The sequence below is a fragment of the Rhineura floridana genome, chromosome 8 (assembly GCF_030035675.1).
Source record: "Rhineura floridana isolate rRhiFlo1 chromosome 8, rRhiFlo1.hap2, whole genome shotgun sequence".
NCBI lineage: Eukaryota > Metazoa > Chordata > Lepidosauria > Squamata > Rhineuridae > Rhineura > Rhineura floridana.
In genome coordinates, this window is record NC_084487.1 from 119350651 (window position 1) to 119363458 (window position 12808).

The window sequence follows — 12808 nt, forward strand, 5'->3', positions numbered from 1 at the left end:
ATGTTTACGGTATATTCTGCTTACTTCCCAAAGGCCTGATCCTGGAAGATGACTTTGCTAAGCAGTAAAATTAATTAAGTTCCCAATTATCTATACAGATCTGCTGTTCACAGGGATATTATTCATTTTTAATACTAATCACAAGGGGAACAGTCAACCAAGAACTTCTCTTGTGCACGGGTAATTGAAACTGCAGTACTCTTTACACTCACTCAGTCAGGAGTGTATAGGAAAATGTCCTAGTGAACTGTGGCCAAAATTAATATTCTGAAGTATGCCCTAGTCATAATGTAAAATATATAATTAAAGTATACTTTTCCTGCAACTATTGCTTTCCACATTTCAAAGCTAAATCTTATTGTTTTTAATTTGAAAATACTGAAAGCCTGCACAAGCATAAATCTTGGCAACAAATAGTAAACATGAAAAAGATTATAGGCTGACAATCCACAAAGAAATTGTAAGCAGCACATGTACAATCTCTCTGTACTGTAATGCAGCACTAGATTCTGTGCTTAAGAGCAGATATTTGATTTGTAAACAGAGGAAGATGAAGCCTGACTGAAAGACACAGAACATTTAATGCACTCTAGTTACATTGTGAACTAGGAACAGAACGCGCCTTTCATTTGCCAGGTTTTAGGGCAGGAGGTTATTTCTGCAGGAGCCAATTTGTACCAAATATTTACATGTGTATTACAGATAGCAGCTTGTCCTGGGAAAAACCTTGTCATAAGCTGCAATGACTAAACTAGCGATTATGCAGATTGAACTCCATTTATAGTTTTTTATACCATACAATTATGCTTACTGTGGACTGGACAGTTACTTATGTTAGCCAAAATGAAGGCCAGTGTAAAAGGGGTGAAGAATACAAGCTAACACAAACATTATTGCGGACTACAGTATACAAAAACTCAACAAAGAAACAGATGAAGAGAGGTTAAATTAACAATAAGGGTGACGCCTACCCATATTTGATTTATATTTCCCGCAATTTATTCTATAAGCAATAAATAGAACACAATAGAGAAACATATGAATTTGGAATAGCTATGACTGAAACTGACCTCAGAAGAATTATTCTGGATTTACAAAACACAGCGTTCCCAGAAGAAAGCTTAAAAACAAACCCACAGGTGTCTAACTTCAATAAAGCTGCAATCCTCAACATACTTTCTTGGGAGCATGTCCCATTGCGCTCAATGGTGCAGCATTTACCATATTAATTGAGGGTCATGAAAAATCGGAGAAATTCTACCTCTCTCACTCACAGAATGGATTTGCATTTGGTTTGTCTTTTCCCAAAAACACATTCCTAGGAACTGACTTGACTCTTACCTGCGTGGGTCATGCACTTCCACAGAAAACTTCTTCTCTCTGAAGTACAGGTTCTCTAGCTGCCTCCACTGGAAGATCTGAATGAAGACAGGAGAAAAAACAAGTCGATTTGAGAGGAAGAGTTCACTGCAGGCACCTCTTGTCCTCCTTTAAACTCCTGCAGCTGACTGGTTTCCTTCCCTTATCAAGACAGCCGATTCCTGTGCTTGCTGCAAGATTTCAGAGCTGTGTGTGCCTTCCTCTCTACGTGTGTGTTAGCAAGGAAGACAATACTGCAAGAAAGCAACAGTCAGGCTGGGTGCTGTGGGGGTGGAGTTTCTTGCCGCTTTATCCCCACCCACCCTTAAGGAACAAAACCGGTCCTTTCCAATAAGTTGTTTCCCTTTGTTCGTTTTCCTTGCCTCTGCTTCGGGCTCCGTAGACCTCTCTCCCTCCTCTTCCTCTTCAAGTCTCACAGCGGGAAAGCAGGAAAAGAAAAGGGGGGAGGGGATTCGTAGAAGTGCTGAACTGAAGCTTTCTCCCCTCAGAGTGCTGAAATGAGAAAGGCGCTCAAATTCCCCTTTCTTCCACAGGGACTCTACTTCCTGCCCACTAATGTGCAGGAGCCCGACTGCAGCTCTGAAATGCTGAAAGCCACTGCTGAAGGCAAAGGCTCTTGTGACCCTAATTCATTCCAGGCAACATGAGATAACAATATAGGCTTGTCAAGCTGTTTCCCCATTCCAGCCTTCCTTGCCCCACACACAGGGAGCATGTTTGAATAATTAAAAGGTTGGGTAGCATATATATTGCACAACAGCATCATATTGCAGCAATATGACCATTTTCACGACTATTTTCTTGCTTTAATACAAGGAGTGCATATTTAAGAAATCAGTAACACATTCAAGCAATTTAGAATTTTGATCAGTAGAACTTTGACCAAACTGTTGGTCTCTGCTCAGGCATTTATTCGGGTGCTGGTGTGATAGAGGAGCAGGCATGCAGCCTTCCCTTCAATCATGAATCCAAAGGACTAAATGGTGCAGGAGCTCCATGCTGATGCCCACACACTCAAAGGTCAAGTTTGCACAATCCCTCTCCTTGGTTCAAGGGAGAAGAAACGTGCAAATGTGCCTCCAATTCTTGAGGGTGTGTTAACTTTTATTTCAATGGGAAATTGAAATCAACAATTTGATTTAAAAGGAATTTAAGCACACTGAAATTAATGATGCTCATTCTTGATTGGATTGGGCCCATATTGTTTGGGAAATCATCTTAAAAACATTTTCCCTGGCACATATGAACGTAACAGAATTTTCCCATTGCCCATCATGGTCCATACACTCTTTAGTTCTAGTCATATATATTTCTTTAATTGTGGATGACTAGCTGTGCCAGAGTTGGGAAGTGAATTGGAATGAGGATAGATGTCACGCCTTGAAGGCATACTATGTTTACACTCACTGTTCCTGATCTATATGCACACAGAAGTCTGCTTATGCTGCAGATTTATTTTCCTCTTCCTTTGGCATGCATATGTGAGTGTTAAGAGAGGTGAATGTTTGCAAAAACTTTTCCTGTGCACAGAACAACCTTGCTGGATTGTGGCCACTGTCTAAATCTAAACATGTTTGTTTACAGCAGGAATAGTTTACAGCAACGCACTGCCCATACTATCAAACAGAGAATTCTAACTGCAATTTAGATTTAAATCTGCACTTTACAAGTGACTAACACATTAATTGATAGTTTTAGCCCCGGGGCTTAATGGTGCAGCCACAGACATCTGGGTGGCTACTGTGGGAAATAGGATGCTGGACTAGATAAGCCTTTCGTCTGATCTACCAGGTCTCTCATAATATGTTCAGACATTTTTCATAGATCATAGGAAAGCCTGTCAGATTTTAGGATTGCAAATATTCTGAATACCTACCGAATTAGTTGCTTCCATGTTTATTAAAACAAATGGAATACGTGGCACAAACCCTACTCTGTAAGATACAGATAGTGACAATGATCTTCAAAGACAACCTTTTTTTAGTGAAGAAACTCAGATAAGCCTTTGGAATGTAGATTCCTAAGCGGGCTAAGCCAAAATCATGTGCCAAAAGACAAAATAAGCAAAATTGAAGAACTGGCCCTGATTTACAAGTTTCTCTGCCCCCTTCTCCACTGTTCTGGATTATTTAACCCTTTGATAATGGAATGAATTTGCTTGAGCAAGTGTTAAGCATGAAGTCTGTGAGCAGCAAGAATGCAACTGATATATCTTGCTTAGCTGGCCACTGAGTCAGTAAAGTACCAAAATGCCCGTCTACCTTTGAAGAAAAGGGGCACATTCTTAGCATTCATGAAGGCTATCATCTGATAGCATCTGTACCACACTTATTTGGAGATGTGTTGCACACTCATAAAACATTGATGATCCATATGGGTAACTTCAGTCTGTGCTGATTTTCCACCTTCCCAAAGAAATGACTTAGAAGTAAATCCGACTGAGTTCAGTGGGGTTGCTCCCTAAGTAAGGGTGTTGAAGAATGCAGCCTAAAACCAATCAAAGGGTTGCAACACTTTTCCAACTAAGAAAGGCCCAAACATGCTTGCACAACTGAATGCAACTGAATGCAGCTGACTAGCTGTGTATTGCTGCTTGTCAGTTCCTTGAAACCTCCCATTTCAGCAGTCCCAGGCAGGCAGCTAAGGATACCATGGTCAATGGTATCAAAAGCTGCAGAGAGATCAAGTAAGAATAACAGGGTCGCACTCCCCGTCCTTCTCCCAATAAAGGTCATCCATCAGGGCAACCAAGGCCGATTCAGTCCCATGACCAGGCCTGAACTCAGACTGGGATGGGTCAAGATAATCTGTTTCATCCAAGAGTGCTTGCAATTGCAGCGCCACAACCCTCTCAATCACTTTACCTAAAAAGGGGGTGTTTGCAACCAGTTGATAGTTGTCCCAAACCAATGGGTCCAGGGTGGGCTTTTTCAGGAGTAGTCGGATCACTGCCTCTTTCAAGGCGCCTGAAACCACTCCCTCCTTTAATGATGCATTGACCACACCCTGGATCCACTCGGTCAAACCCCCTTGGCAAGCTTTAATAAGCCAAGAAGGGCAAGGGTCGAGAGGACACGTTGCTGGCCGCATCATCACAGCACCTCGTCTACATTATCAGGCCGCATCAACTGAAATCACTTCCAAGAAGCTGCAGCAGACGTTGCACTGACACCTCATTGGGGACTACAGTAGATGTAGATGGGCCATCAAGACTGCTACGGAGGCGAGCAACTTTACCCTCAAAGTGCCTTGCAAACAATTCACAGTGGGCCTCCAAAGGGTCTAAAACTCCATTGCCTGGAGTTGATCTCAACAGACTCCTGACAATATGGAAAAGCTCCACTGAACAGCTACTTGAGGATGCAATGGAGGCAGAGAAGTGGGTCTTCTTTGCTGCCCTCACCACCACACAGTAGGCACAGTTATGATGTTTTACTCTTGCCCGATCAGCCTCACAGCACGTCTTTCGCCACTTGCGCTCCAGCTGTCATCCAGCCTGTTTCATTGCCCTTAGCTCATTGGTGTACCAAGGTGCAGACCAGGCTCCACAATGCTGGAGAGGGCGCTCAGGGGTAACTGTGTCAAGAGCCCGACACGCCTCACTGTTCCACAGCGTGACAAGGGCTTCAACAGGGTCACCTGCTCTATCTACTGGGAACTCCCCCAGGGCATTCAGGAATCTAGTGGATCCATTAGGTTCTGGGGATGGACCATCTTAATCTGTCCACCACCCCTGCAGGGAAGGATCAGAGCCATAACTCTAAACATCACCAGGAAGTGGTCTAACCATGACAATGGGGTGACATCCACCCCCTATCTCAGACCACCTCTTCCTCCATCTGGAGCAAAAACCAGGTCGAGGGTGTGCCCTGCCCTATGCGTCGGGCCAGTGACAACTTGAGACAACCCCATGGTCATTATGGAGGCCATGAAGTCCCAAGCCAGAACACTAGAGGCAGCCTCAGCATGGACATTGAAATCACCTAGCACTATCGTTCTGGGCTCCTCCAACACCACACCCGAGATGGCCTCTGCCAGCTCAGTCAGAGAAGCTGCAGCAACCCTAGTTTCCTGTCTCCTTGGCATGACACCAGGTGCAGGCCCTCACAGCCAACTCCAAGACAGAGTGGTTTCCTGGTGACATAAGAACATAAGAAGAGCCTGCTGGATCAGGCCAGTGGCCCATCTAGTCCAGCATCCTGTTCTCACAGTGGCCAACCAGGTGCCTGGGGGAAGCCCGCAAGCAGGACTCGAGTGCAAGAACACTCTCCCCTCCTGAGGCTTCCGGCAACTGGTTTTCAGAAGCATGCTGCCTCTGACTAGGGTGGCAGAGCACAGCCATCATGGCTAGTAGCCATTGATAGCCCTGTCCTCCATGAATTTGTCTAATCTTCTTTTAAAGCCATCCAAGCTGGTGGCCATTACTGCATCTTGTGGGAGCAAATTCCATAGTTTAACTATGCGCTGAGTAAAGAAGTACTTCCTTTTGTCTGTCCTGAATCTTCCAACATTCAGCTTCTTTGAATGTCCACGAGTTCTAGTATTATGAGAGAGGGAGAAGAACTTTTCTCTATCCACTTTCTCAATGCCATGCATAATTTTATACACTTCTATCATGTCTCCTCTGACCCGCCTTTTCTCTAAACTAAAAAGCCCCAAATGCTGCAACCTTTCCTCGTAAGGGAGTCGCTCCATCCCTTGATCATTCTGGTTGCCCTCTTCTGAACCTTTTCCAACTCTAGAATATCCTTTTTGAGATGAGGCGACCAGAACTGTACACAGTGTTCCAAATGCGGCCGCACCATAGATTTATACAACGGCATTATGATATCAGCTGTTTTATTTTCAATACCTTTCCTAATTATCACTAGCATAGAATTTGCCTTTTTCACAGCTGCCGCACACTGGGTCGACATTTTCATCGTGCTGTCCACTACAACCCCGAGGTCTGTCTCCTGGTCGGTCACCGCCAGTTCAGACCCCATGAGCGTATATGTGAAATTAAGATTTTTTGCTCCAATATGCATAATTTTACACTTGTTTATATTGAATTGCATTTGCCATTTTTCCGCCCATTCACTCAGTTTGGAGAGGTCTTTTTGGAGCTCTTCACAATCCCTTTTTGTTTTAACAACCCTGAACAATTTAGTGTCGTCAGCAAACTTGGCCACTTCACTGCTCACTCCTAATTCTAGGTCATTAATGAACAAGTTGAAAAGTACAGGTCCCAATACCGATCCTTGAGGGACTCCACTTTCTACAGCCCTCCATTGGGAGAACTGTCCGTTTATTCCTACTCTCTGCTTTCTGCTTCTCAACCAATTCCTTATCCACAAGAGGACCTCTCCTCTTATTCCATGACTGCTAAGCTTCCTCAGAAGTCTTTGGTGAGGTACCTTGTCAAACGCTTTTTGAAAGTCTAAGTACACTATGTCCACTGGATCACCTCTATCTATATGCTTGTTGACACTCTCAAAGAATTCTAATAGGTTACTGAGACAGGACTTTCCCTTGCAGAAGCCATGCTGGCTCTGCTTCAGCAAGGCTTGTTCTTCTATGTGCTTAGTTAATCTAGCTTTAATCATACTTTCTACCAGTTTTCCAGGGACAGAAGTTAAGCTAACTGGCCTGTAATTTCCGGGATCCCCTCTGGATCCCTTTTTGAAGATTGGCGTTACATTTGCCACTTTCCAGTCCTCAGGCACGGAGGAGGACCCGAGGGACAAGTTACATATTTTAGTTAGCAGATCAGCAATTTCACATCTGAGTTCTTTGAGAACTCTCGGGTGGATGCCATCCGGGCCCGGTGATTTGTCAGTTTTTATATTATCCATTAAGCCTAGAACTTCCTCTCTCGTTACCACTATTTGTCTCAGTTCCTCAGAATCCCTTCCTGCAAATATTAGTTCAGGTTCAGGGATCTGCCCTATATCTTCCACTGTGAAGACAGATGCAAAGAATTCATTTAGCTTCTCTGCAATCTCCTTATCGTTCTTTAGTACACCTTTGACTCCCTTATCATCCAAGGGTCTAATCGCCTCCCTAGATGGTCTCCTGCTTTGAATGTATTTATAGAATTTTTTGTTGTTGGTTTTTATGTTCTTAGCAATGTGCTCCTCAAATTCTTTTTTAGCATCCCTTATTGTCTTCTTGCATTTCTTTTACCAGAGTTTGTGTTCCTTTTTATTTTCTTCATTTGGACAAGACTTCCATTTTCTGAAGGAAGTCTTTTTGCCTCTAAGAGCTTCCTTGACTTTGCTCGTTAACCATGCTGGCATCTTCTTGGCCCTGGCGGTACCTTTTCTGATCTGCAGTATGTACTCCAGTTGAGCTTCTAATATAGTGTTTTTAAACAACTTCCAAGCATTTTCGAGTGATGTGACCCTCTGGACTTGGTTTTTCAGCTTTCTTTTTACCAATCCCCTCATTTTTGTGAAGTTTCCTCTTTTGAAGTCAAATGTGACCGTGTTGGATTTTCTTGGCAATTGGCCAGTTACATGTATGTTTAATTTAATAGCACTGTGGTCACTGCTCCCAATCGGTTCAACAACACTTACATCTCGCACCAGGTCCCGGTCCCCACTGAGGATTAAGTCCAGGGTTGCCGTCCCTCTGGTCGGTTCCATGACCAACTGGTCTAGGGAATAGTCATTTAGAATATCTAGAAACTTTGCTTCTTTGTCATGACTGGAACACATATGTGGCCAGTCTATGCCCGGGTAGTTGAAGTCACCCATTACTACCACATTTCCTAGTTTGGATGCTTCCTCAATTTCATCTCATCTCATGGTCTCCCTGAGCATTTAGATGAGGGGGACGATAGACCGTTCCCAGTATTAAGTCCCTCCTGGGGCATGGTATCACCACCCACAATGATTCTGTGGAGGAGTCCGCCTCTTTGGGGGTTTCGAGCTTGCTGGATTCAATGCCTTCTTTCACGTATAGAGCGACTCCGCCACCAATACGTCCTTTCCTGTCCTTCTGATATAGTTTATATCCAGGGATAACCGTATCCCACTGGTTTTTTCCATTCCACCAGGTCTCCGTTATGCTCACTATATCAATGCTCTCCTCTAAGACCAAGCACTCCAGTTCTCCCATCTTGGTTCGGAGGCTCCTAGCATTAGCGTACAGGCAGTTGTAAGCAGTGTCTCTCTTCAAGTGTCTTTGGCACTTGTGGTTTGGCCTGTGGTAATTTTGCTCTTCTGAATTTATATCCTGTGCCCCTGCTCTCACAATGCCTACTTCTAGGCCTACCCCTTTTAAAATTTCATCATTTCTTTGGTCTTTATCCCAGGGGGGAGGTTTATTCCAAACCGGACCTTCCTCAGCTCCTGTCGGGTTTCCCCCCTCAGTCAGTTTAAAAGCTGCTCTGCTACCTTTTTAATTTTTAAGTGCCAGCAGTCTGGTTCCATTCTGGTTCAAGTGGAGCCCGTCCCTTTTGTACAGGCCCGGCTTGTCCCAAAATGTTCCCCAGTGCCTAACAAATTCAAACCCCTCCTCCCGACACCATCGTCTCATCCACGCATTGAGACTGCAAAGCTGTGCCTGTCTGGCTGGTCCTGTGCGTGGAACCGGTAGCATTTCAGAGAAAGCCACCTTGGAGGTCCTGGCTTTCAGCATCCTACCTAGCAACCTAAATTTTGCTTCCAGGACCTCACGGCTGCATTTCCCCATGTCGTTGGTGCCAACGTGCACCACAACCACTGACTCCTCCCCAGCACTGTCTACCAAACTATCTAAACGACGGGTGATATCCGCAACCTTCACACCAGGCAGGCAAAACACCTTGCGGTCTACACGCCCATCACACACCCCACTGTCTATGTTTCTAATGATTGAATCACCCACTACAAGGATCCCTCCACCCCCTGGAGATATATCCTCGGCACGAGAGGATAGCTGCTCATCCCCCAAGGAATGGGTCCCTTCTAAGGGATTGTTTCCCTCTTCCTCAGCTGGATGCTCTCCTTCCCCGAGACCATCGTTCTCCATGATAGCAGGAGAGCTATCATCGTTGGAGTGGGACACAGCTATAACGTCCCTGAAGGCCTCCTCCACACACCTCTCTGCCTCTCTCGGCTTTTCCAGGTCCGCTACCTTGGCCTCAAGGAAATGAAGTCGTTCCCGGAGAGCCAGGAGCTCATTGCACCGAGAGCACACCCACGACTTCTGTCCAACAGGCAGATAGTTGTACATGCTGCAGGCGGTGCAAAACACTGGAAAGCCCCCACACCCCTGCTGGCTTCTTACCTGCATAGTTTTGTTTAAGGTTTATTACGTCAATGGGTTGGAGACTGCGGTTTAGTTGACGTTACGGAACGGACGGGCAGAGTGGGGGGCCCTGGCCTCCTCGCCCTGCTGCCAAACTCACTCTGCTGCTTAACTCGCCTTGACGCTTTGTCAGCTGGGGCTTTGACGCTTTGTCAGCCGGGGCCTTGACGCTTGACAGAGATGGAAGTTCTGTAGACCACAGCAGCTCCTACCCCCCGTCCCTGCAGCCTGTCCTGGTGTTGCACCGAGTATCCAGGTGGGCAAAGCTGGGTCAGATCAACTCCTCCCAGTTCACCCACCCAGGTCTCAGTAATGCACACCAAATCAGCACCTTCATCCACAATCAAATCATGGATGATAGTGGTCTTATTGTGTACCGATCTGGCCTTAAACAACAACACACACAGGCCAGTGGGCACAGCAGATGAGCAACGAGGAACCAAACCATGAGAGGAGTGGCAGCAAGGAACAAGGCGCAGATAGCCTTGTCCTCGTCTTCTACGGTAATTCACCACATCCCCATGGCGATATTTCCCTCTACCCGTGATCACTGAAATTGGGGTGGCATCACCCATGTTCCTCCGTACTAAGACTCCTCCTAAACACCTGATATGGACCCAACACGAGCCCACCAACAAAGCCTGCCGGAGCCAATTATCCCAGTAGGTCTCTGTGAGGATTAGGAACAGTCACACCCATTCAAACTTTTTCACACAGGGCCCATCTACTCCCCCTCCTGTCTCACACCCAGGGAGGGCCAGCCTTCTGCCAGTTACAGACTCCAACTCTGAAGGCATCTGGTGACTTTCTCCTCTCATTCAGTTCACTGCACAGGCTCTCACCCTTTGCAGGAACTACACATGCACCACACAACCTCCCCACCACCAATCTCCTCTTGATTGGTTTAACAGAAAATTAAAGCAAACAAAAAGAAAGGTAATAGAAGAGGGGTAGCGCCCTCGGGACTCCCTAAGGCCAGCTGGGCTTTTATGCCTGCTGACCCGGCCAGCAGCTGATGCAAGAAATTAACTGCAGCCTCTCTCTGGAGCCATGGTCAGGCAGGGGGTCCCAGTCCTTGCAGCACTTACCAGGGACTTCAGCTGTCTTGAGGAACAGCACCCCAAAGGAGCAAGCAGCAAGCACCCAGATGCTCAGATACTCACTCCCAGGGCAGGTCTTCTTCAGTCCCCTAGTGCTGTAGCTGCTCCCAAGGAACCCAAGGTCCCAATGTTCTGACTGTTAGGTCCTTCTCTCCGAGATAAATGCTTTCAGAGGGGCTCCGAATCCCCCATTAATCCCTATTAATATAGCAGATGCTAGATTGTAATATTTAGGATGGAGATTAAACCACTTGCACAAGTGTTGTTTTGGTTTTGCCCTAGCAATTTGCCACGATGAGACAGGAGAGGTCCAAACAACAAAGATAACAGCAAATTTGTCCTCTCTCTATTGCAGGAACAATGGAATTCAAAACATGCCAGATGTTTGCATTGTGAAAGTTTCCAATTCCTGTGAGCAAAAGAGAGGATTGGAGAAGTGGGAAGGAAGGAACAGAGAGTATATTACCTTGTCACCCTTTGGCATGCAAATTCTCTTTCTCCAGATAAAACTCCAGATGCTTGAAATAGTTACTAAGGACCTGTCTCTATTTCTGCACAACAAAAGCTGCTAAGCTACCCCTGTGCTCTGCAGTCTCCCACATGGTACTGCTAAAACTGGCAGGAAACAGAAACCTCCACTGTGCTAGGCTATTATTAACAGGCTCCCCTCTCCCCCCACCCCCGCAACATTCTGTGGAAAAATGAAATGCCTCACCAAAGGATGAGATAGAACCAGACCCAGCATTTATGGGGAAGGGCTGTAACTCAATGACAGAGCACATGCTTTTCATGCAAAATGTCCCAAGTTCAATCCCCAGCATCTCCGGATAGGGCAGGGAGAGACCACTGCCTGGAACCCTGGACAGTTGCTGCCAGTCAGTGTAGACAACATTGCTGCTGCCAGCCAGTGTAGACAATATTGAGCTAGATGGACCATTGGTCTGACTCAGTACATAGTCAGGCACCTTCCTATATTCCTATGTTTCAGCATGGTTCAAAGCAAATATCTCCTTATGATTAAAGTAACCATCAAAAACCAAAACCAATTGGTTGAATGAAGAGGATCAGAAGAATTCAGTGTAACTAGAAAAACTGTATGTTTCTTTACCAACAGATATTGGTCCAAAATAAATAAATAAAGATAATTTAATAATAATATCTGATTATTGATCATTAATTTATGTGATTAGCATAGCATATTCTCTGCAATAGGTTTTTTCTGTTTTCAGCCAATCAAATTACTTGCTGCATATTTTCATTCTTCCCCCCTCACCCCACCCTGCTTTGTGTAACATCTTGCCGGATGAACAGTTCTGCAGAACTTCAAAGCTTGCTAATGTAGTTGATCCCTAATACAAGTATTGGAAAACAGTGGATTTTGCAGCGTTTCTTATGGACCAACATAGCTGCCTTTGCTTGCTTATGTATCCTCTAGTAGTTATTCAGGCCAATATAATCAGAGCTTGGAAGTACTTGTAATTCATTACTTTTTTGAGGAATGAGTGAATAGTTCCTTTACATTTTGATTGTAATAGAACTAGGAGTAATTTTATTACTTTTGAGGAGTAATTGTAATGTTTCCGGCATTACTTTGGGGGGGGGGAGCAGGGGAAGTCTTCTGCTCCTCTGATTTGTGGATGAAAATTATGTGCCTCAAACTGGGCTTCTGTGCAGCGTCGGTCTTCTTCCCTCATGCTCTGTGGGTGGGTAGGAGGCAATGAGGGAGGAGATAGAGAGTGAGACAGGGTGGAGTGGAGAAAACAATTGTTTTAAAAAATGGATGGTGGTGGTGAAGAATCGAGTGGAGGAAAAAAGGAGCCGGAGGGCAAGAAGAAAGATGACAGAGTGTGTATGTGTGTGTCTGTGAATACTGTGTTTGCACTTGGCACACAAAGTGGCCTCCACCACCCTCTCTGGCTACTGTGCTGCATTTGCAGTATTTTAACTTTTTTGCATCTCAGGGGAAAATGTTTGCTTGGGTGAGTGTCCCTTAGTTGGTGGCAGGGCAGGGTCTGGGAGGTGGTTAAGTGGGAGAGATTATGCTTGTTGGCTGA

General features: G+C 45.3%; 1 protein-coding gene across 4 annotated transcripts in view; it reads right to left on the reverse strand.

The window, feature by feature from the left end:
* FRMD4A (FERM domain containing 4A) overlaps positions 1-12808 on the reverse strand; it is a 344320-nt gene that overhangs the window by 72700 nt on the left and 258812 nt on the right. For 3 of the 4 annotated variants that reach the window (XM_061582284.1, XM_061582283.1, XM_061582286.1), the window contains one exon: positions 1342-1418. In XM_061582284.1, coding sequence (XP_061438268.1) covers positions 1342-1418 — 77 coding nt within the window. Of the gene's footprint in view, positions 1-1341; positions 1419-1742; positions 1890-12808 lie in introns of those variants that run through there. The other variant, XM_061582285.1, reaches the window with a different exon arrangement.